Consider the following 25351-nt stretch of genomic DNA (forward strand, 5'->3'; position numbering starts at 1 on the left):
CGACCGGGGCACGCCCGGCCTGTCCTTTTTGCCACTGCGAAGCGTTCCCACTCCCTTGCCTGCCTCTGAGTCTTTGCCGACGCAAGGGGAGGAGGTGGGCGCCCTTGCGCCTCGGGCTCTGAGTAGGCAGCCCCGGGAGGCTCTCATCTGGCCGTCTCGGTCTCGTCCTACGCCGGTCAGGGCGCTGCAAGACCCCACCAGAAACGGCCACGCCAGCCCCGTCCAGACACGACCTCGACGCCGGCCGCGACCTCCATATTCTCGGCCTCGGCCGCCGCCTGCTCCCGGGGGCCAGCGGGACAGGCGCGCCGCGGGGAAGAGCTGCGGATAGCCAACTTCCCAACCCTCTGCAGCCGAACGGAAAAACTGCAGCACCTCCTTGTAGCCGGCCTCTAGCTCTCGCCCACTTCGGCCTAGCCGCAGCCGCCAGAGCAACGGCCGTGGGCGCGCGGCCTCCTGGGAGTTGTGGTTCGTTACGCCGAGCGAGGCACTTCCGCCGCCCACCGGAAGCGCCGCCCTTCCCCGGCGCGGGCGAGGGCGCGCCTGATTTCCGAGGCTGGCAAGTTTTTCCCGGTTAGCTGTGCGCACAGTGAAGGGAGGACTGGGCCAGACCCACCCGAAGTGACCCGGGCCGCGCCGGGGGAGCGTCCCCCTGGCTGCTCCTAGGCCCGGCCGGGGTTGGTCTGGTGGACGCTGTTCCCCGCAGAGGCGGTCCTAGGGATCTGGCGGCAGTACCTTGTCAGCCCCCAGCTGATGTTGGGGTTTCAGGCCGGCGTACGAGGACCCGAGGGCTGTGTACCCGGGCTGGCCTCTCATGTCCCCTTTTATCTCCCTCAGTTCATCGTCCGGTCTCACCCCGGGGAGGCGCACCGTGCACCAGGTGGTGGCCAAGAGCCTCCTGGCAGCGGCAACACGCGAGTGAGGCCTACTGCACCCCACCGGCATCCCAGCTCCAGGCCGTGGACCTCGAACTCAGTTTGAAGGAAAAGTACGTGTTTTCCATGTGAACAAATGATTAAGGCTAATCTAGGCAGAGCGGTGGCAACTGGGGTGTTGGAGGCCTGTACTGGTTGAGTGTTGTTGATGTGCCTGAGTTAGGGACTGCAGAAGTGAGCAGGATGGTGTGTGTGTGGAGAGAACAGGGACGTTGTGATCTGTGAATGAAAGACCAGGGTTCCATTTGTGCTCTGGCGAGACTCGATGGGACCTTACAAGGCAGTGCTACTGAGGAAGGCACAGGGTTGGATTTTAAAGAGCTTAAGAAGAGAGAGAAGCATCTGGTTGTGGAAATAACTCAATGTAAGGAGGGATGCCCAGGGAAGAGAAAGAGCTGAAGAAGACTCTTTGTTTCTGTTTCCAGCATGGAGCCAGTGTGGAGGTCACAGTGCAAGGGAGATGAGGAATTCCTGGTCAGTCTTTGTGTGGAGTTGAGGAGCTGTGGGTGACATGGCTTGATGTGGAGGAGGGGATGGCAGTGGCTGGAAGCCTAGGAGGTCTAGACTGGACATGAAGTCCCAGCCCTGCAGCCAGAGGGATCCTTCCAGACCAGTCCCCTCCCAGGTCCATCATGAGGAAAGGAAGGGGAGTTTTATGTCCAGATACAATCATTATGACTAAATCTATTGTGTCTCTTCTGCATGTCAGCACAGTGTTAAGCTCTGTAAATGCAACTTATTTAATCCTTCCAGCGTCCTCATGAGGCAGGGCTTGTAAATGAGGAAACTGAGGCCTCTGTAGGTGAGGAAACAGGAGGCCTATTCAGGGTCTTGCAGTGGCAGGTGGTGGAATCAGGACCTTGAAAGCAGGTCCTGCAGAGTGATCCCAGCCCTCACCCCTGGATACCTCCAGACAAAGAAGGACAAGGTCAGAGGGCAGACATAGACACAGGCAGTGTGGGATTCCCCAGAGTCAGCCAGAAGCAGCAGGACAAGATAGTATCACATAGTTCTTGGGCAGCCTTTTTGGGTGTTGTGTACATTTGTGCGTGCGCGCGTGCGTGTGTGTGTGTGTGTGTGTGTGTGTGTGTCTGCCTGTCTGTGCTCAGGGGTGAGAGGGTAGGGAATGGATGGGCAGGGTAAAGAGGGGGAGACTAGGAAAGTTGTTCCTCCGTCAGGGGCTCAGCTGAGAGGAAGAGGGAGGGGGGTTGGGTACAGGGATGTGGATTCCTCTTGACCAGAAGGAAAAATTCTCACCTCAAAAGTTGAGGGGAGCTGCTAGGACAAGTGCAGGCCTGGTGGAGTTTGTGCTCTAGGAAGTTGGCAGAGTCTACGGAATTAAGAGGCAGGTTTGTCTGCACAGAGAGGGCAGTGGTAGGAGGCGCTGGATTGGGAGTGCGAGCATGGGCAGCTGTAAGGGGATGGAGATTGAGTGGATATTGATGTTCCTAAAGTCTCATACCACCCAGGACTCAGAAACCCACAGGGGTAGACAGAAAGGGTAGTCAGAACATGAGGCAGACTGCACAGGGTGACCAGGTCAGAGAGACCAAGAGGTGGACCTGGGGCCAAGGATGCCAGGAAAGAGATAGGGCAGTGGGGTGGGTTGGGGTCTGATGGAGGTGTGGCAGTGTGCTTAGGGCCACAGACTGCGAGCTTTCAACTTCCTACTCCACAGCCATGAGGCCTTAATTAAGTTTTCTCAAGCTTTTTCTGCCTCAGTTTCCTCATCCACTATACAGGGAAAATACTGATAATTGCCTTTGTGGGGTTGCAAGGAGAATCAAATTCATGAATTCAGTCAAAGAACAGGGTGCAGTGCCTGGTCCATAGGAGGTACAGCCTAAGAGGTCATGGATTCTGAGGGGCAGGAAGTGCAGGGCAGTAGGCTGTAGTCATAGGCCCCACTGGGTTTTAGTTCATGTGTCTTTAATGCAGAGCAGCTTTTCACATTTATCAGCTTTGCAGTTTATTTTATTGTGAACTGCCTGTTTGTCACTGTCTGTCACTTGCTCTTCTTTCTCACAAGTCTTTATTTTCATTAAAGAAGCTTAAATATAATTTTGTCTTGTTCAAAAAATAATTCTGTTGGTTGAGAATTCTTACAAGAAAAAATAATTCTGGTGGTATTTTTTATTGAATTTACAGATTAAATTTAGGGAGAATTAACCTCTTTTTAAGATAATATTTGATGTCTAAATCCAAGAGCAAAGAGAATGTGGACCTGTCACACACTGATGGATGGAGGCATAGCAGTGCAAATGGCAATAACGTTTTGCAGGAATTTGGGCAACATTTACTGAGATTTTAAAATGCAGCCTTCCTTTGACCTTGCAGTTCTACCTCTTAGAATTTTTCTTTAGAAAATAAATACACAAATGTGCAAAATATATGCATAAAGATTTGTTATCCACCGTTTGTAATAGCAAAAAAAACCCCAAAAAACAAAACAGGGAAACCCTAAATGTCCATCAAAATCAATTATGGTACATGTGTGGAATGGATTACCAGATAGCCACACAATTGATGAATATGTGGAGGTGTGTGATGGAGTCAAGCAAACATAATTGAAAAAGACCACCAAATAGGTGTATGTTGGCTCTATATGTGTATCTGTGTGTATAAAGATGAAGCACATATTTTATTTTGGCTGGACACAATGGCATATGCCTGTAATCCCAGCACTTTGGGAGGCCAAGGCAGGAGGCTGGTAGTTTCGGAACCAGCTTGTGCAATATAGCAAGACCCTGTCTCTACAAAATTAAAAGAAAAAAAAATTAGCCAGGCATGGTGGCGCATGCCTGTAGTCCCAGCTACTAGGGAGGCTGAGGCAGGAAGATTGCTTGAGCCCGGGAGTTTGAGGCTACAGTGAGCTATGATCACACTACCGCACTCCAGCCTGGATGACAGCAAGACCCTGTCTCGAAATGAAAAATATGATGCATATGTTTTATCTTATAAAATATAAAAGAAACACATGCTTTTAGATGCAAGTAACATTTCTGAAAAGATATGCAGTAATTCACAGCATTGCCTTTTGGAAATGAGACAGTATTTGGCCTTTTCATCTTTCACTTTTGTTTTTTATATAATGAATATGATATTTTTGTAACTTTTTTTTTTTTTTTTTTTTTTTTTTGAGACAGAGTCTCACTTTGTTGTCCAGGCTAGAGTGAGTGCCGTGGCGTCAGCCTAGCTCACAGCAACCTCAAACTCCTGGGCTCAAGCGATCCTCCTGCCTCAGCCTCCCGAGTAGCTGGGACTACAGGCATGCGCCACCATGCCCGGCTAATTTTTTATATATATATCAGTTGGCCAATTAATTTCTTTCTATTTATAGTAGAGACGGGGTCTCGCTCTTGCTCAGGCTGGTATTGAACTCCTGACCTTGAGCAATCCGCCCGCCTCGGCCTCCCAAGAGCTAGGATTACAGGCGTGAGCCACAGCGCCCGGCCAACTTTTAAGAAATTTAAAATTAAAAACTTGTTAACATTTCTCATGAATATTATTTGTTGAAAAACTTACTTTAAAGGCTTTGGCTGGGTGCAGTGGCTTCCACCTGTAATCCACAGATTGGTTGACACTTGCCATTGAGTGTTTAGGCTGCATCCATATATTTTTTTCCACTACCATGTGATTAACATCTTTATTCTTATATTCTATCTTTTTGGTGATGGGATTTCTAGACTTGAGGTCTTGATTCAGGTGGTTTTATGTGTTGCCAAGCTATTTTTCATTTGTACCAGCTTCCCTTCCCAGCAGCTCTCATCACCCCATTCAGCCTGCATTTGGGGTTCTTGTTTCTTTTTGGTAAGGTGAGGCAGCTTCTCAGGTGTTTGTTTACTCAGTTGTGACTTGGGCTTTTGGACTCCTTCATTTTTTTTTTTTCTTTTCTTTTTTTTTTTTTTGAGACAGAGTCTTGCTTTGTTGCCCAGGCTAGAGTGAGTGCCATGGCGTCAGCCTAGCTCACAGCAACCTCAATCTCCTGGGCTCAAGCGATCCTTTTGCCTCAGCCTCCCGAGTAGCTGGGACTACAGGCATGCGCCACCATGCCCGGCTAATTTTTCCATATATATTAGTTAGCCAATTAATTTCTTTCTATTTTTTTTTTTTTTTTTTTTTTTGAGACAGAGTCTCGCTTGTTGCCCAGGCTAGAGTGAGTGCCATGGTGTCAGCCTAGCTCACAGCAACCTCAATCTCCTGGGCTCAAGCGATCCTTTTGCCTCAGCCTCCCGAGTAGCTGGGACTACAGGCATGCGCCACCATGCCCGGCCAATTTTTTCTATATATTTTTTTAGTTGGCCAATTAATTTCTTTCTATTTTTAGTAAAGACGGGGGGGGGGGGGGGGGGAAGGGTCTCTCGGTCTCTCTCAGGCTGGTTTCGAACTCCCAACCTTGAGCAATCTACCCGCCTCGACCTCACAGAGTGCTAGGATTACAGGCATGAGCCACCACGCCCGGCCAGGACTCCTTCACATTTATCTGTTACTGACTTTTACAGGAAAATAATGAGATAGAAAAGCCCTCCTAGAGCTTTTCTAGCCTCAGCTCACCCATTTCTCAAAACAAATCATAAAGAGATGAAAGAAATAAATGAAAAAGGCACCCAGCAGAAAAGCTGCTGGGCTTCAGAACTATTAGAGAATAAGATTCTGTTGTTTTAAGCTATCAATTTTATTAGATTTGTTACAGGTGCCGTAGGACACTAATACACTGGCCAAGCAGCTTGCTCGTCCCTGGCAGCATTTGCCAACGAGTTTTTCAGCAAGCAGGGTTGGGGCACTGTGGCTCTAATTTATTGGGGCAGTGTCTCTGGTGCAGCCCAGCCTGGAAAATGGCTCATCTCTCAAGCCACAGGAGCCAGACTCTGGCCCCCATCAGCTTCCTAAAGGGCCACTGCAAGCCACAGGTGGAGGACCATACCCACCATCACTTTGCTTTGCCTCCTGTTCCTCATCCATGGAGAGATGTTCATGCTGCTTTTTATCCTCCTTGTGTTTCTTACGTGCTTTCTTTTTTCTTTTAGACAGTCTTGCTTTGTTGCCCAGGCTAGAGTGAGTGCCGTGGCGTCAGCCTAGCTCACAGCAACCTCAAACTCCTGGGCTCAAGCAATCCTTCTGCCTCAGCCTCCCGAGTGGCTGGGACTACAGGCATGCGCCACCATGCCCGGCTCATTTTTTCTATATATATTAGTTGGCCAATTAATTTCTTTCTATTTATAGTAGAGATAGGGTCTCGCTCTTGCTCAGGCTGGTTTCGAACTCCCGACCTTGAGCAATCCGCCCGCCTCGGCCTCCCAGAGAGCTAGGATTACAGGCGTGAGCCACCGCGCCCGGCCTTTCTTTCTATTTTTATTTTTCCCCTGCCCCGAGCCGCCGTCCGCCCTCAATTTCTTTCTATTTATAGTAGAGATGGGGTCTCGCTCTTGCTCAGGCTGGTTTCGAACTCCTGACCTCGAGCAATCCGCCCGCCTCGGCCTCCCAGAGTGCCAGGATTATAGGCATGAGCCACCGTGCCCGGCCTCTTATGTACTTTCTTTTTGTATTTTAAATGTGGTTGGAACAGAGTTCAGTGTTCACCTCAGTGTGTGAACTTATACCAGAAGCCCAGAGCTTCATTTGCATGGCCTCTAATTGGCTTGGGAGCAGACTTAGCAAGATGAGGAGCATGCTTGTGAATGGTGTGTTATAGTCCGAAGTGCGAGAAAAGACCACCTTAGAAACCGAATTGGGCCAAATTGTGAGTCTTTATTTACTGGCCAGGACTACTCCTGTCCTGCAGAGTGGCAGGCACAGAAAAATAGTGATGAGAAGGAAAAAACAGCCCTTTTAGCCTTTTTAAAGGCTAAAAAAACCACACTCTAAAAATCTAATTAGGCCGGGCTCAGTGGCTCACGCCTGTAATCCTAGCACTCTGGGAGGCTGAGGCGGGCGGATTGCTCGAGGTCAGGAGTTTGAAACCAGCCTGAGCAACAGCGAGACCCCGTCTCTACTATAAAATAGAAAGAAATTAATTGGCCAAATAATATATATGGAAAAAATTAGCTGGGCATGGTGGCGCATGCCTGTAGTCCCAGCTACTCGGGAGGCTGAGGCAGAAGGGTTGCTTGAGCCCAGGAGTTTGAGGTTCCTGTGAGCTAGGCTGACGCCGTGGCACTCACTCTAGCCTGGGAAACAAAGCGAGACTCTGTCTCAAAAAAAAAAAAAAAATCTAATTAGCAAGCACTTTTACAAAAGTGAGAGAAAACATTAATCTTACATTTCTATCTTCTTTTAGCACAATCGGAGGGGGTTTGGAGCCTTGAGATGGGTTTTGTAGGAGTCACTGGCTGCAGCTAAGATTCAGCCGAGGGGAAGCCTCTGAAGTATCCTAATTATGGACAACATTAATCTTAGTTGAAATACATCCTGCATCCTGTGATCTAAGCCCCAGCGCAGTTCACTAGGTACACAAAGCATGTCAGGCGCCTCAGGAGTCCAGGGTCCATTTGACCCTGGACTAGCGGCTATATCCTGTGGTCAGTTGTGCCATGCACCACTGCCCTTCCCCTTAGTTTCTAAACTTAATCACCCTAGCACAGGCGAGATGGCAGGTGCGGAGTCAGATAAGGGTCAACTGAAAATTTCCCACTCTCCTAAGCGGGCAAGCAAGCATAATACAGAAGCTGATGGCTGGTTATTGGCTGCCCGTGGCCCCTAGGCCCTAATAGGTGAGGTACGTGGGATGTCTGGGGTGAAGCTGCTGGGGTCAGGGAGCTGAAAGATGTTCCTGTTGACTAAATGTCATGTGAAGTCTGGAGGCAGTGTCTAAACCAGCCTTCATGAGTGATTTTAATCTGGAAAGGGACTTCTGGATCTTGTGGGAAAATTAGGACTTTCACTCAAGGGCAGTGGGAAGCTGGCATTCCAAAGGGTAATGTGATACAAGCTTTTCTCTGTAGTGGTCCCTGTGGCTTTCTGGGAGAAAAGAAAGAAGGAGCCAGGATCCTTCCAAACTACTGTGGTAAACCCAGCAAGAAACAGTGACAGGGCCAGGCATTGGGGGCCAGGTGTGTGCAGCAGCTGAAGGTGCTTAAAAGGTGGGTCCCAGCTCTTTGTGACTGATAGAGTGTCAGGGGTGTTAATGGGAAAAAAAGCCAGACTCTGTAAAATAATTTTAAAGAGATTTATTCTTTTGTGTTTTTTTTGAGACTGAGTCTCACTCTGTTGCCCGGGCTAGAGTGCTGTGGCATCAGCCTAGCTCACAACCTCAAATTCCTGGACTCAGGCGATCCTCCTGCCTCAGCCTCCCGAGTAGCTGGGACTACAGGCATGTGCCACCATGCCCAGCTAATTTTTTCTATATATTTTGTAGTTGGCCAATTAATTTCTTTCTGTTTTTAGTAGAGATGGGGTCTCGCTCTTGCTCAGAGTGGTTTCGAACTCTTGACCTTGAGTGATCCTTCCACCTCGGCTTCCCAGAGTGCTAGGATTACAGGTGTGAGCCACCACACCTGGCCTAAAGAGATTTATTTTGAGCCACATTTGAGGATCATGACCCGGAGCCATGCCCATGAAGCCTTGAGCAAGTGGACTAGATGTGGCTGGGTTACAGTTTGGTTTTATATATTTTAGGGAGACAGGAGTTACAGGTAAAGTCATAAATCAATACGTGGGAGGCATACATTGGTTTGGCCCAAAAAGGTGGGCCATCTCGAAGCAAGGGGAGGCTTACAGGCTATAGGAGGGTTTAAAGATTCTTTGACTAGTGATTGGTTAAAGACATGAAGTTTTGTGTAAAGGCTTGGAATGTTTTAACATAAGGAGCTGTTATCAGAGATAAGCCACCCGACATATATTTGTTGTGTAAGTTGAGGACCTGCAGGTTTGTCTTGCATACCCTTAGGTCTGTCAATGGGTTACAGAGCATGTCCCCAAGAAGGGAGGGGGCATGATAAGGCCTGTCTGACCTCTCTCCTCATGGCAAGCACTTTAGTTTTAGGATATTCCATTGGCCAAGAGGGGGTCCATTCAGTCAGCCGGTGGGAGGGGGGTGAGCCTTGATATTTTATTTTGGTTCACATCGGAAGGCCTGCAGCAGGAGTCAGGGAGGACTTCCAGTGTCCCTGCTCAGCCCCCGTGGGCAGACCCCTTGGGATACACCTCTCACCCTGGATATATACGGGTTTCTGGCGCAGTTTCTCATCCACCTACCTATGTGTCAGGATCACTGTGGTGACATCAGACCCACCTGACCTTCTCCCCATCTCAACATCCTTTGCCAGGTTTCCGAAGTCCCTTTTGCCACGTGAGGCAGCATTCTCATATTCACAGGTTCTAGGGGTTAGGATGCAAGCCGTTCCTCACCAGCCATAGTCATGGTAAAAAAATGACCGCAGAGCCCTGATCAGTGTACAGAAGGAGGGTCAGTGGTGGCGGTCAAAGGAGGGCAGTCTGCCAGAGCAGGTAGACACAGGTTTGGTGGTGGTGTGGTAGGGGGTGGCCTTCTGCGTGGGCTCTTTTTCTGGTACATGGGAGATACTTCTGAGGGTTTGCTCAGAGGTTATCTCCCAGCTATAGGTCAAGGGCCACACCTTTCATTGGAGTGTGCAGGATTTGGACAGCCCAGGCCTGCTGCATCAGCCCTCCACTGCACACTCCCTGTGATAGGTGTGTGACTTACCTGTGGCCATTCCAGCATCGTAGATGCAGGGAGCTTCCTTTTGGGGGTAGGGGTCATTTTGAGGAAGTCTGATGTTGAGGGTTAGGTAAATGTATACTCAACACCAACTCTACAGGCTTGCAAGTTAAACATTTTGTCACAGGTTTATGTTATGTGTTAGACATTTTTTAGTGGTGTGTTAATGTTCCTGTCTCCACCCTCCCCCACCTCCCCCCAACTTGTTATCTGATAGCAATTCTAATCATTCTGCATTCAGTTCCTTTTTTTTTTTTTTTTTTTTTTTTTTGAGACAGAGTCTCGCTTGTTGCCCAGGCTATAGTGAGTGCCGTGGCGTCAGCCTAGCTCACAGCAACCTCAAACTCCTGGGCTCAAGCAATCCTGCTGCCTCAGCCTCCCGAGTAGCTGGGACTACAGGCATGTGCCACCATGCCCGGCTAATTTTTAGATATATATATATTAGTTGGCCAATTAATTTCTTTCTATTTATAGTAGAGACGGGGTCTCGCTCTTGCTCAGGCTGGTTTCGAACTCCTGACCTCGAGCAATCCGCCCGCCTCGGCCTCCCAGAGTGCTAGGATTACAGGCGTGAGCCACTGCGCCCGGCCTCAGTTTCTTAATGTGTCTATTGGTGCCTTAAGTGTGCTGGCCCTGGCACTGAGGTTGGAGGATACTGTCCCTGTATTATGAAGTCTTTTCTGTTTCAGCATTGACTTCACTGTTCAGCCCCCTCTCTCTTTTTCTTTTAGTTATTCTTGGAAGACTTGAGTCCTCTGTTTGCCTGAAGAATGTTAGGTGTCTGTTCTGAAGAGGGATTGAGACCTGCCATGAAACTTGTGCCCAGAGGGGAGAGTGTCCCTATGGAATTAAGTTTAGGAAAGGAGTTCTCAGACCCCAGAAGAATTTGAGAACAATAGAGTTCTCACAGAAGATTGCCCAGGAAATGAATAGTCACTGGGGCAATGTGGTGCCAACAGCCACAAGTGTTCAGGCTGCTTTAGGCCCTGGCCCAGTTTGGACACTCGTCTTGGTCAGAAGTTGTTCCCCAACAGCCTGTGGGAGCTCAGGACCTGAATGACCTCAGCACCTGGACAGCTACCAAGAGGGGCGATTGGTGGAAGAGGTTTCCCAAGCCTTCCAAGTGAAAGGTGAGAACTGCCCAGAAAATAAGGCGTGGAAAAAGCAAGATTCCTACAACACATGGCTTGATACTTGATTTTGGGGGGGGAAATGGGTTTTTTCGAGAATATGGGGCAAGAAAAATGCCAGCATTCAGACCTAGAAGGATAATGAATGTCTGCCTGCAGGAAGTGACAAGTCAGAGTGTCTGGTGTCTACAGGGGCTCTCCTTATGTGCTCTTGTAGCCCACATGGGAGTTGTCTGCTTATCAAGAGGCTCAGAGTTCAAATTTCTTTCTGAACCGGGAAGTGCTGGGCTGATAAAAGGCACCCTCGGGTGGAGGTAGGGCGAGTGTGGCTGGTACGAGCAGAGGTGCTGGCATGAGGGGCACCTCTGGGACATCCGGTCCTCTCGGGTGACCAGTGACTGCAGAGAGGCATGTACACCAGGCAAGGGTGGGGGTCAGAGGTGGGGAAGGGTTTGGTGCAGGAATCGAGGGGTTTCACCAGACTCGCAGTGGGACAGTGATGTGACTCCAGCCAGGATGTTAGGTGAGCAGGAGTGGGCACATCTGGTGATAGGCTGCCCTGGCAGTGGGGCAGCGATGTAACTGCAGCCAGGATGTCAGGTGAGCAGGAGTGGGCACATCTGGTGATAGGCTGCCCTGGCAGTGGGGCAGCATACCAGAACCACCAACTTGGACCAGGGCAGGACCTGCCTGGACAATACCCCCAAGCCAAGGAGAGGTACTCACGCTGTGCTCCTGGGCACATCATCCCCTCCTTGTCCCTACTCCCCCATTGTTGTTTTTTTCCTGAAACCACCTCTGGGTTCATTGTGGTCTTTTAAATTGTACAGTTGTTAGGCCGGGCGAGGTGGCTCACACCTGTAATCCTAGCACTCTGGGAGGCCAAAGCGGGAGGATCGCTCAAGGTCAGGACTTCAAAACCAGCCTGAGCAACAGCAAGACCCCATCTCTACTAAAAATAGAAAGAAATTAATTCGCCAACTAAAAATATATAGAAAAAATGAGCCGGGCATGGTGGCGCATGCCTATAGTCCCAGCTACTCGGGAGGCTGAGGCAGGAGGATCGCTTGAGCCCAGGAGATTGAGGTTGCTGTGAGCTAGGCTGACGCTACGGCACTCACTCTAGCCTGGGCAACAAAGTGAGACTCTGTCTCAAAAAATAAATAAATAAATTTTAAAAATAAATTGTACAGTGGTTTACACAACCAGCCTCCACCTTGCCTTACTAAGTCTCTTGAAATGGTGAGCCACTCCTTTGCCTGGCTGTGCAGTGGCCGTGTCTGTGGGCTTGCGGCTATGGTGGCAGCACATCCTGGGTGCTCAGCCTGCACCCAGAGCAACTCAGGTGCACACCCAAGCGTGAGGCCTGTTCTTGCACCCGGGGCCCCTTCAGAGCACCTCAGGGCCTCAGCGAAGAAGCAGAGATGGTACCTCTCCTTGACCCAGGTGGGGGTGGTCCCAGGGCATGGGTGCTGAGGGGCTGAATCCCCCTGCTTGTTCCTCCACCCAGCCCAGCCTGCTGAGGACCTCTGCCCTCGTCACAGCAGCCTCTCCAGGTCTCCAGAGGAAATGGAAGCACATTCCTGGCCAGGCCCACCCCAGGTGAGTGGGGGGCCTTCGCTCTCCATGCACGAGTGTCCTCAGACATAAAATGGGTCCAGGAATAGCCCCGTCACCCCCACAGATGAAAACCTCAAGATGCTGGCTGGTGCTTCCTGGTGACACCGCCGGCCTCCCTGCAGGGAAGCACCTTCCTTGTCTCCTGCATGGACAAGCCAGGAGCTCCTTGTACCAGACCCTGCCTTAGTCTTCTGCACCTGGTTGGCTGGCCCAGGTCTCTGCTTACATATTTTGCTTGTGGTAGTTGCTCACCAGGCCCCTGAAGGCAGGTGGAGCTGACCTCCGTACCCAAGCAGCCACACCGGGCCCTCAGCCCTCACTGAGACCACTGGTGGTGTCCCCTTGAAGCACCGTAGTCACCTGAAGGGTCACCTGTAGTTGGTTCACGGTGCAGCACTTGGGGCGAAATGCAGGGCCCTGACCTCACGAGGATCACAACAGCGGCATCGCCTGGGTGCCAGGGGGCGGGTGCTCCTCGTGTCCCTTGAGACCGTCCCATGCTGGGGTCTCTTCATAGCCATGTCGTGGCAGCACGTGCCGGAGAAGCTCAAGCATGCATCCAGGTGTCTAGCCAGTAAGCTGTGAAGCTGAGACACCAACTCAGGCCCGTCCCCCAAGGTCAGGGCCGATAATCCCTTGCCTGCACGTCTTACAAGTAGGGTCAGCAAGTGTATGTTCTATTCTGTGAAGGGCCAGATGGTGACTACAGTCATTGATCACTTAATGATGGGGATGTGTTCTGAGAAATGCATCATTAGGCAATTTTATTGTTGTGTGACCATCACAGCATGTACTTAAACCTAGGTGGTACTGCCCTCACCTGTACCTCCTAGGCTGCAAGCCTGTACAGCGTGTTACTACAGTAGGTACTGTGGGGAATTGTAACACAGTGGTAAAGTATTTGTGTGTCCAAACATAGAAAAGATATGGTAAAAATACAGTATAAAAGATGATTCTGAATAGGACCCTTATCATGAATGGAGCTTGAGGAGGGATAGAATTAATCTCTGAGTGAGTGGTGAGTGAATATAAAGGCCTAGGATGTTACTGCACATTCCTGTAGACCTTATAAACACACCTTGTAAAATATATATAAAACATGTTTAATAATATTCAATGGCAGCTTCTACTAAAAAAAAAAACAAGATAAAAAATAAAAAAATTTAAAACAACAAAACATTTTTAATAATAAATTAACCTTAGCTTACTGTGTCTTTTTTACTTTGTAAACTTTTTAATCTTGAAGCTTTTTGACTATTTCGTAATAACACTTAGCTTAAAACACAAACACAATATACAGCTATACAAAAATATTTTCTTTATATCCTTCCTCTATAAGCTTTTTTCTATTAAAAAATATTTTTTTTTAACATTAAAAAAAATCTGCTACAAACTAAGACACACACACATCAGCTTAGGCCTACATGGGGTCAGGATTGCCAGCCTCACTTTCTTCCACCCCCACATCTTACCCCCTAGAAAGTCTTTGCGAGTGATAACACGTGTGAAGTTGTCTCTTAAGATAACAATGCTTCTGGAATACTTCCTGAAGGGCCTGCCTGAGGCTGTTTTACAGTTAACCTTTTTTTTTTAATGCAGAAGATATACACTGTAAAATAATGACAAAAAAATATCATAAATACATAAACCAGTGTGGTCGTTTATTATCATTATTATGTGCTGTACTTCTACCGTGTTTCTCTGAAAATAAGACAGGGTCTTATATTTTTCCTTAAGACACCCTAGGCCGGGCGAGGTGGCTCACGCCTGTAATCCTAGCTCTCTGGGAGGCCGAGGCGGGCGGATTGCTCAAGGTCAGGAGTTCAAAACCAGCCTGAGCAAGAGCGAGACCCCGTCTCTACTATAAATAGAAAGAAATGAATTGGCCAACTGATATATATATAAAAAATTAGCCAGGCATGGTGGCGCATGCCTGTAGTCCCAGCTACTCGAGAGGCTGAGGCAGAAGCATCGCTCGAGCCCAGGAGTTTGAGGTTGCTGTGAGCTAGGCTGATGCCACGGCACTCACTCTAGCCTGGACAACAAAGCGAGACTCTGTCTCAAAAAAAAAAAAAAAGAAGACACCCTAGGTGTCTTATTTTCAGGGCATGTGTCATTTTCTCCTCAGAGCCTCAGCTTGCAGCATGCACAGGCTGGCTGGGACCTCACAGAGGGGAACTAACCTTGTTGGTGGGGCTGCCCACACCTGTCTGGTCACCTCTGGGATAGTAGCTGTCACGATGGGGCAGATGAGAAGGGCTGCTCGTCTTCTTTCCCGATCCCCGACAACACACATGGGGTGTGCAGATGTGCTGTGTGGCCACGCCCATCACTAGGTCTTATTTTTGGGGTAGGGCTTATATTGCACAACTGCTTAGAAATCCTGCTAGGGCTTATTTTATGGGTAGGTCTTATTTTGGGGGAAACACGGTATAGAACTGACAGTGGTAGGTCCTCCTCCTCTTCCCCTCCCTCTCCCACTGTCCCCTCCCTTTATTTTTTATTTTTATTTTTTGTTTGAGACAGAGTCTCGCTTTGTTGCCCAGGCTAGAGTGAGTGCCGTGGCATCAGCCTAGCTCACAGCAACCTCAAACTCCTGGACTCAAGCAATCCTTCTGCCTCAGCCTCCCAAGTAGCTGGGACTACAGGCATGCGCCACCATGCCCGGCTCATTTTTTCTATGTATATTAGTTGGCCAATTAATTTCTTTCTATTTATAGTAAAGATGGGGTCTTGCTGTTGCTCAGGCTGGTTTTGAACTCCTGACCTCAAGCAATCTGCCCGCCTCAGCCTCCCAGAGTGCTAGGATTACAGGCGTGAGCCACTGCGCCCGGCCTGTCCCTCCCTTGAAAAATGTAGTCTATGCTTAGCTATATTAGTTAGCTCTTGGTGGTGTAACAAAATGTCACAGACTATGTGGCTTAAACAACAAAAATTTATTTTTGCACCATCCTGGAGGGTGGAAGTCCGAGATAGGTGCCAGCATGGTCAGTGTCAGGTGAGGGCTCTCTTCCTAGCTGGCAGACGGTGATTATCTTGCTGTGCCTTTGCGTGGGGTGGGACCGGGTAGGGGTGAAGAGAGCGCCCTCTGGTGTCTTTTCCTCTTCTTATCACGTAAGGACATCAGTCTCATTAGATTAGGGCCTCATCCTCAAGACCTCATTTAACCTTAATTACCTCCTTAAACGCCCTATCTCCAAATAGTCACATTGGGAGTTACGGCTTCAACGTATGAATTTGGGAGGTCACAATTCAGTCTGTGGCATTAGCCTTCTGAAAACACTCCACATCCCAGGTCTGTCCTACGGGCTGTCATTTGCTCATCCCTGATTTAGAGCGAATCCGTGATTTTGTAGGGAGGCTGGAGGTGGGGATCTCCTAGTGGGGTTTCTGTTATTTCCAGTCCAGACGTCAGGATCACTAGTGTGACTAGCAAAGTAAAAAGTGCACACACTGTGAACGTGTCCGTTTGGACTTCTGTGATAAGAAATGCTGGGCAACTTATAGACAACAGAAATTCCTGCTCGTGCTCTGGAGGCTGGGAAGTCCAGGATTGAAGTGCCAGCACACTGAGGTGCCACATTCGGTGAGGCCTGCCTTTGTGTAGATGACACCTTCTCTGTGTCTTCACATGGTGGGAGGGGCAGGCAGGTTCCCTCAAGCCTCTTATAAGGGCATTGCCTCATGAAGATCACACTTCATAACACAATCACATTGGATATTAGTTTCCAACATGGGAATTGGGGCGGCACCAACATTTAGACCACAGCCGGAGGCTACACGTGGGCACATGGGCCTGGGTCTGTTTTAGGCATCTGTGTGCTTCGAGGGTGTGGCTGTGACCTTCACACAGGAGGAGTGGAGACAGTTGAACCTGGCCCAGAGGATGCTGTACCGTGACGTGACTCTGGAGACCTGTGGCTGTCTGGTCTCCCTGGGTAAGGTGGGCTCTGCCCGTGGCAGGAGGTTTCTGCCTCTGGGACTCAAAGCTTTAGCTATTCTGAAGGTGTTCCTAGGTGGGCTGGAACACTCTGGAAGCAGATCCTAGGCATTGCCACTTGTTCTGTCCTGGGGCGGGTCTGTGACTTGTCATCCAGCCAGCAGGGAGTTTCCTAGGCATGGCCTTGGGGGCTGCGACTGGGCTCAGGACCATGCTGTCTCATTTCTAAGCCTTTGTCTTTCTCCCGACCAGGGCTTCTGCTTTCCAAGCTGGAAGTGATCTCCCAGCTGGAACGAGATGACCTGTGCAGGGTGCGGCAGCCGCCTCCCCGAGGTGAGAGCAGGCTTTGTGAGAAGCAGCTGAGCAGCTAACAATAAGCCAAGACCTCTCTGTGTTGCCAGGGGTCCAGGAGGGACCTTTTGGAGGAGCTTCCCTGACACCTGTGGCCTGGCTGAGGCAGCCACATTCCCGTCTTGGTCCACCTGCCCTGAAGGGAATCACATTGTTATCATCAGACATTTTTCAGGCATGAGTTTGCACCTAGTCCTGTCTCCCCCTTGGCTGTTACCGCTCAGCTGCCTTGTCTGATTTTCTGGTTTGGGGTCTTCAGACCCTCCCATCCTGTCCTCCACCCAGGCCAGCAGCTCTTGGGACCCTTCAGGCCCAGCTGTTGCCCTGTGGTTGAGCATCACCCCTCCTCTGGAAGAACCTGCACATCCAGAGAGTGGCAACAGCCCCTCCCTCCCAGAAGAATCCTTTCCCGGGTCCATCTTCCCACCTCTTCTCATCCCATGGAGCCTTCTACATCCTAGGGTGCCATCCTAACTTGGGTGCTTTATTTTCTCAAAGCTTTATCAAGCTATAGTTCACATACCATGTAGGTCACCATTTAGAGGATGTAATTCATGGCCTCTAGTGCATTCCCAGAGTTGTGGAATCCTCCCCCAGTCGATTTTGGAACATGTTCCTCATCCCAGCTAATTAGGCTTCTTTTCTTAATTGTTTTGTTTTTAATTAACAGACCATTTAGCAAAGTGCATCATTTGTATCCTTCACACAACTCTCTTACGTTTTCCCCAGGCTGGAGACATTGAATTTATCTGAATTTATCTTGAGTTTTCCTTCCCTTTCTCACCTTGTCACTCTTGCCTGCTGCCTCTTATTTTTTCCTCTGTAAATGCACCCACAGGTGCTTGCCCTCTCCCTCCTCCCTGTGCCACCCTGCGCACCCTGCCTCAAGCAACGTCACTGAAGTGTTTGCTGTCAGTGTCTCTTGCCTTGGCTGGCCTGCGTGGATACTCTGGCTTCCTCATTCCACACTCCTGATGGAGATGCTGCTGCAGGGTATTTAATGTCCTTCATCTGGTTTTCAACAGCCAGGTGCAACCTGGGCGCATCTCAGCCACCCAAAGACTTTTTCCTGCTTCTTGTCCTCAGATACCCCTTCCTTGATCCATTGTTTCATTTGAAAATGTCCTTCCCCCCAGGGATTCTGAGGTGGCTTCCCAGAGGAACCACAGAGATTTGGGGATGAGAACACTGTTGGGTGTGCGAGGTGCTCGCTGTGGGTGAGGACCTTGTCCAGGAGGGAAAGGGTCCTTGACAAGAAGGAATCGTCCTCCCAGAAGTCAAGGGATGACAGGAGAGTGTGGTTAACATTTTGTCACATGCTGTTTGCAGGCTTGTGAAGCATGGGGGCTTGAGCACAGGCCTTGATGGTGTTAGCCATGGGTGGCTGCATGGCCTGAGTGGTCAGAGTGACAAATAAAGGGGGAACCGTGGAGGACCCAGACAAGGATCCTGAGCTGGAAGCCTCTTAACACTTGTTTTTAGAGGCCCAGTGTCTTCACCAGAAGGAAGAATCTCCATTGGGGCAGTGACACAGATGGCCAGGTCAATAGTGTTGTGTGCTTACAGCACCAGACACCATGCAAGGCTTGAGCACTAACTCATTGATCTCAGAGTAAACCTTGAAAGCTGAGTGTTTTCATTCCTGGCTTATGGCCCAGGAAAATGAAGCTTCAGACAGGCTACAACCTTGCTGTTTCAGGGCCAAAACACTCTTCTTCAGAGTCTGTGGGATCAGTTCTGGAGTGGTTGCAGAAGTTTTTTTCTGTGAGCAGTCTGAAGAAATGGGAAAATTGGTGCATTAAGAATATAATGTCATCTTGCTTTGTCCTCTTGGTTTTTTTTTTCTTGTTTTTTTTTTTTATTTCAGCATATTATAGGTGTATAAATGTTTAGGTTATATATGTTGCCTTGTCCCCCACCCATCCTCTTGTTTTTATAAAAAGAATATTACATCAGTTTTGATGTTTGAGATGTATGAGATCCAGAACTGGAACATACGCTGAGATTCTAGGACAAAGCACTAGCTAATAGGCTCTCTTAGTTTCCTGTGGCTGCTGTAACAAATTACCACTAATCTGGTGTCTTAAAACAATGCAGATTTTCCTTTTAAAGTTCTAGAGGTCAGAAGTCTGAAATTAGTTCACTGGGTTGAAGTCAAAGTGTCAACAAAGCTCTGCTCCCTCTGAAGTTTCCAAATGGGAAATCTGTTCCTTACTTTCCGTCTTCTGTGAAATGTGCCATTCCTTGTGGGGCCATATTTCCAATCTTTCAGTCTGTCTGTCTTCTGACTTCTCATCACCTTCTCTATGCATATCAAACTCCCTCTGCCTCCATCATAGGGACTCTTGTGGTTGCTTTTAGGGCCCACCTGAATAATCCGGGGTAATTTCCCCATCTCAGGATCCTACACTTAGTTACATCTACAAGGTCCCTTTTTCCAAAGAAGTCACATTCATAGGGACCCGGGGATTACTACATACATATTTTCTTGCTGTGGTGAATGGCCTTACACCTGGAAGACAGTTCTTTCTGTGGATTTCTCCTTTCTATTTATTGCTTTGCTTATGTTTTGCACTTTACCACTGATTTCATGTTTGCTGATCCATCCTTTCTAAGCAGTCGCCCTCATCCTGCTCTCCCCCTCTGATGCTTCTGTGCTGACACAGGCATTGTGGATTTCTTTCAGACTGCGAGGCTACACTTGAAAAGAAAAGGTCAGCTTCTGAGAGAGTTAACATTAGGGAAGAACTATCCCACCACATGGAAATGAATCACTGCATTCAGGGTGAGCACCCCTGGCCAGAGCCTTTAGGAAATATGCAGGACCAGATTGACTGTCTACAGGAAGCCCACGAGGAATCTGTGAGGCAGATGCCTCTGACCTCAGAGGGACTGTTTGCTGAAGGTGAACATTGTGAGCATGAACTTGGGGAAGGTCATCGTCTATGTTTAAGCCTTCTACCTCCAACATTACTTACAAATGAACATTTTGAGAAACTCAGTGCACAGGGGAAGGAGTGGAAACAAAATCCAGTTTTCATTACTCATGAGAAAGCCTGGGCAGGTCTGAAGCCCTGTGAAAATTGTCAGCGTGCTAGAGCCTTCTGTCAGAGTATCTACTTGAGTAAACTTGAAAACATTGAGACAGGAAATAAAACTCCATGTGACTATGTTGTCAGTAGTGACTCCCTCAACTTTGGTACCTCTCTTTGTTTTCATGGTAGAATTTTTTCAGCAGAAAACAGCAGTGATTGTAAGGACTATGGAAACCTTTTCTGTCATAGAGTGTCTCTGAAAACACAAGCAGGTAGATTTTGGAGGAACTAAGTATGAGTGTGACAAATGTGGGGAAGCCTGTTGTGAGAGTTTGTGCCTGGCACAAATGGAAAGAAGTGATCCTGGTGAGGCCTCCTTCAGATGTAAGGGGAGCTGTGATTCCTTCCCCATGGCCTCATCTTTTAATGACCATAACATCATTCAGACTAGGAAGAAGCCATATGTTTGTAATCAGTGTGGAAAATCTTTCAGCTGTTGTTCTAAGCTTCTTGTACACCAGAGAACACACACAGGAGAAAAGCCCTATAAATGTACTCAGTGTGGGAAATCTTTCAGCCAGAGCTATGACCTTGTTGTACATGAGAGAACACATACTGGAGAGAAGCCCTACAAATGCAACCAGTGTGGGAAATCCTTCACCCAAAGTTCCAAACTTACTAGGCATCAGCGAACTCACATTGGAGTAAAACCATATAAATGTCTCGAATGTGAGAGATCCTTTAGGTGGAACTCTAACCTCATTGTGCATCAGAGAATCCATACTGGAGAGAAACCATATGAGTGCCCTCACTGTGGAAAGTCCTTCAGCCAAAGCTCTGACTTCATAGCACATAAAAGGACTCACAGTGGAGAGAAGCCTTATGAATATAACCAGTGTGGAAAATCCTTCATTCGAAGCACTCAGCTCATTAGGCATCTGCAAATTCACACTGGAGAGAAGCCGTACAAATGCAGTCAGTGTGATAAAACCTTCATGGGGGCCGGGCGCGGTGGCTCACGCCTGTAATCCTAGCACTCTGGGAGGCCGAGGCGGGCGGATTGCTCAAGGTCAGGAGTTCAAAACCAGCCTGAGCGAGACCCCGTCTCTACCATAAAAAAATAGAAAGAAATTAATTGGCCAACTAATATATATATATATATATATATATATATATATATATATATATATATCAGCCGGGCATGGTGGCTCATGCCTGTAGTCCTAGCTACTCGGGAGGCTGAGGCAGGAGGATCGCTTGAGCCCAGGAGTTTGAGGTTGCTGTGAGCTAGGCTGACGCCACGGCACTCACTCTAGCCTAGGCAAGAAAGCGAGACTCTGTCTCAAAAAAAAAAAAAAAAACCTTCATGGGGAGCTCACACCTTATTGAGCACCAGAGAACTCATACTGGAGAGAAACTCTTTGAGTGTCATCAGTGTGGGAAAGCCTTCACAGGGAGCTCACATCTTCTTTCCCATCAGAGAATTCATTCTGGGGAGAAACCATATCAGTGTAATGATTGTGGGAAATCTTTCCATCAGCGATCTCAGCTGGTCGTGCATCAGCGGACACATACTGGAGAGAAACCTTATGAATGCAGTCATTGTGGCAAAGCTTTCAGCCAGAGGTCTCCCCTCATTGTGCATCAGAGAATGCACATTGGAGAGAAGCCCTATCAGTGTAGCATGTGTGTTAAGGCCTTCAGTCAGCAATCAAGACTTACTGAACATCAGAGAACGCATACTGGAGAAAAGCCCTATGAATGTATTGATTGTGGGAGAGCCTTCAATGATCGGTCAACTCTTACTAAACATGAGAGAACACATACAGGAGAGAAACCCTATGAATGCAACCACTGCAAGAAGGCCTTTAGCCAATGGTGTCAACTTACTAGGCATCAGCAAATTCATACTGGAGAGAAACCCTATGAATGTAATGAATGTGGGAAGGCTTTCAGTTACAATACATCCCTTATTCAACATGAGAAAGCTCGTGGGCAGGAACCCCTATGAATAATCGAGATGGGAATGTTCCCTGCCAAGCCCTTGTTGCTAGAAATTAGATGACCATAGTGGGACTTTCAGAGTAGAGTCCAATGACCACGCATGTCAGGATTGCCTGGCATGTGTACTGAAACTGCATATTACTAAGCTTATCCCCAGCTTACTAAATCAGAATTTCTAGTGGTAAAACCCGGGTATCTCAGTTTCTGAAAGCAGCCCGTGCGATTTGTTTACACATCAAAATGTGTCTACTGTTGTCTTTAGGTGAGAAGCTATGAATATGACCACTGATGAAAAGCTTTCAGTCAGAGGTATTGGCAGTAGTTAGGAAACTCAGGGTGGAGCTGTACCCTCCAGATGATATATTTAGTGCAAACAACAACTCAAACCATGATCAGACACTGTCCCCATTTAACACATTCCTGAAAATGATAGTGGGCTGGAAAATGGTTTTGCTGCAGAGCCCTGAAAACTCTAAACTACTACTACATGAGGAAGTTGGAGTTTAGGATGAAATATGAAATCAGCCATCTTTTCTGTAAACCATCAGTAAAGAACAAAAACTGAAGGAGGCCTGGGTCTGGGAACTATTCCACAGTGATTTTATTATTGGAATTAAAAGTATTTCAGAGATTCCTTGTGCTTTAACTTAACTTTGTTGCTCAGTTAGGTAGATTCTAACCAGAACTGGTGGCATATTAATATGGAAAATACTTACCAGGTGAAGTGAAAACAGGACCCAAAATGGTGTGTACACAGAATGTTACAACCACATAAAGACATGGACACGTGGTTGGCTAAGTAGGTCCACTTAGCAACATGTTCACTGAAAGAAGGAAGTAAATCAACAGCAGTGAGCAGAGTGCGGGAGGCCGTCGCTACAAATTTAAGCAAGATGGGAGCAGGTTGAGGGGGTGTAGCCTGGAGATGCAGAATGGGGAAGGCTGGGGCCAGAACATGTGAGGAGGGGCAGAGGTGGAGGTGCGGCCCCAGCAGAGCTGTAGACTGACAGCCAGTTGGGAAAGCAGAGTTCTTCTGTGAAATGTGGACTCTTGCCCATTTTTTTCTTGCCTGGCAGTAATTATCTGGTTGTGGGTAAGCAAAAAATAAAGTAGGGAAGGAGTTATGCATTAAAAAAATTAGTCCAAGGGACTAGAGAATCTGGCGTGCTTTGCTCTGGAGCAAGGGCTGCCTTATTCTGGCATTTTAGGACTTTTATCCTAATAATCTGGTTCTTGCCCTTGTCACCCCAAAACAAGCATGCTGTTGAGCCAGTCACACCCAACTGTTTATCATCCCATCTGTTTTGTGGTGGCCTCTTCAATATCTGGGAGGCAACAACAAACAAAGCCCCCAACATGAAAGAAAGAATCTAAGCTAAAACAAGAAAACCAACTCCCAAAGAAAATGTTAAGAACCAAATATTTAAAATGTTCTGTTATTCTAAGAGTGAATGAAGAAAGGGTTACAAATGGAAAATAACACAAAGGTCCTCTGGGGGGAACAAAAAAAATGCTATGAGAATAAGAACACACTCTTTGAAATTAAAAGTAAAATTCTTGAACAACTAAATAAGAAAATTAAAAAGGTAAACTTCCCCAGGGCTGAAAGGTAATCTACCGATTATGCAGATTAATATCCAGGATTGGTAAGATCCACATGGCACGAAAAATTGAGCAAACCACTATTAAAAATAGACAGCAGAAGCTTCTGGAGAGAAAAGTTTTGGAACTAAGAAATAAATGTGGGGTTTTTTGTTTTTGAGACACAGTCTCACTTTGTTGCCCAGGCTAGAGTGAGTGCCGTGGCGTCAGCCTAGCTCACAGCAACCTCAAACTCCTGGGCTCAAGCAATCCTACTGCCTCAGCCTCCCGAGTAGCTGGGACTACAGGCATGCGCCACCATGCCTGGCTAATTTTTTCTCTCTATATATATTAGTTGGCCAATTAATTTCTTTCTATTTATAATAGAGACAGGGTCTTGCTCTTGCTCAGGCTGATTTCGAACTCCTGACCTCAAGCAATCCACTCGCCTCAGCCTCCCAGAGTGCTAGGATTACAGGCGTGAGCCACCGCGCCCGGCTGTTTTTGTTTTTGTTTTTTTGAGACAGAGTCTCACTTTGTTGCCCAGGCTAGAGTGAGTGCCATGGCGTCAGCCTAGCTCACAGCAACCTCAAACTCCTAGGCTCAAGCAATCCTCCTGCCTCAGCCTCCCGAGTAGCTGGGACTACAGGCATGTGCCACCATGCCCGGCTCATTTTTTCTATGTATATTAGTTGGCCAATTAATTTCTTTCTATTTATAGTAGAGACAGGGTCTCGCTCTTGCTCAGGCTAGTTTCAAACTCCTGACCTCGAGCAATCAGCCCGCCTTGTCCTCCCAGAGTGCTAGGATTATAGGCGTGAGCCACTGCGCCCGGCCAATGTGGGGTTTTTTAAAGAATAATCTCAAAGTTGCATATCTATATATCTGTTTCCATTTTGTTGATTCCACTTAAAACTTAAGTGTGTGGCTCATTAAAGACCCTAAACGGATACCACACCTGTTAACATGTGACCCACAGACTCCTTTTAAATGGAAAGAGAAATCTATTCTCCCTTCATTTTTGTATGAATACAGATATTAAAATAATCCTAAACAGTTTTGATACAACTAACAGTGGAACTATTGGGGGCCCACAAAACAACCCCCACATCTGGAGATTTTCTAGACGAACTCATGGGGCTAAACACAGTTGTAATCATGGCTAAGATTTGTTGGAGCGTCACAATAGGAAAGATAGGTGGAGTGTGGAGGAACCTGAAGGGTCACACGAAACACACCCCTCCCCCCACAACAGATAAGAGCAACGTGTGTGAGGCTTCTGCCCAGAGAAGCCCATTAGAGGAGTGTCCAGGGTTTTTGACTTAGGGTAGGCTATACTAACATAAAAAATAGACTCAAAATGAAATGACTCCAACAGTAAAGGAGTTGTCTCTGCTTAGAGTAGGGGTTCCAGGGAAATAGCTATCCTCCAGGTGTAGGGGACTGACATATATTTTCATAGTTTAAGAATTAAAGTTAGTGAGTAATGTACGTGTTCTGCCCAGAGTATTTGAAAGTAATCTGTTCCGGACAGGCTCCCTGTGATAAACAAAGGTGTTGCCTAGAGGCATAACAAAGGACCTGAGCTGCAAGTAGCAAGAGTGACCCCGCCTCACAGCATTGGGGGTCTGGAGGCCACACAATAAACACCCCATAAGATGGCTGGTTAGTCAATGATGGGTAAGACCCCTCAAGGGAGGGGCGACCTAAGCCAGGTATAGCTGCTGGGGTTCAGCCAAAGATCTTAGGAGGTCACCCTAAGAGAAGCTGGGAATGAGAAATGCCCCCTGTGGCTCACCTTGCCCATCCTTCCTAATCTTGATCCTTTATCTATGCCTAGTGCCTAGAGCAACCACCTTGAAATTCTGAGTCAGGGGATGTCTGCTTCCCTAAGGCTACACATTTCAGAATTTATGGCTATCGCTTCCAAGCCTGGGTGGTTATGTACAAGGAACTAACTTTAATCTTTTAGAGTATAAAAATAAAACGGACCCGGTGTATGATTACTCGAGTCAACCATTTGTCTGTGTGTCCGTGTTTTTCTTTGTGTTCTGTGTTTGTGTTTTGTGTTCTGTGTT

At 47.9% G+C, this 25351-nt stretch overlaps 1 protein-coding gene across 1 annotated transcript; it reads left to right on the forward strand.

Annotated features, from left to right (window-relative positions):
* The first annotated feature begins 501 nt into the window (after positions 1 to 501).
* ZNF544 (zinc finger protein 544) lies at positions 502 to 23431 on the forward strand. The gene is given in 7 exon segments (XM_075993321.1): positions 502 to 988; positions 10344 to 10742; positions 12253 to 12344; positions 16174 to 16300; positions 19340 to 19946; positions 19948 to 20712; positions 21063 to 23431. Coding segments are annotated over 5 exon segments (2169 nt in total). The 5' UTR covers positions 502 to 988; positions 10344 to 10742; positions 12253 to 12311; the 3' UTR covers positions 21700 to 23431.
* Positions 23432 to 25351: the final 1920 nt, after the last annotated feature.

This window comes from Microcebus murinus, chromosome 16 (genome assembly GCF_040939455.1).
Source record: "Microcebus murinus isolate Inina chromosome 16, M.murinus_Inina_mat1.0, whole genome shotgun sequence".
NCBI lineage: Eukaryota > Metazoa > Chordata > Mammalia > Primates > Cheirogaleidae > Microcebus > Microcebus murinus.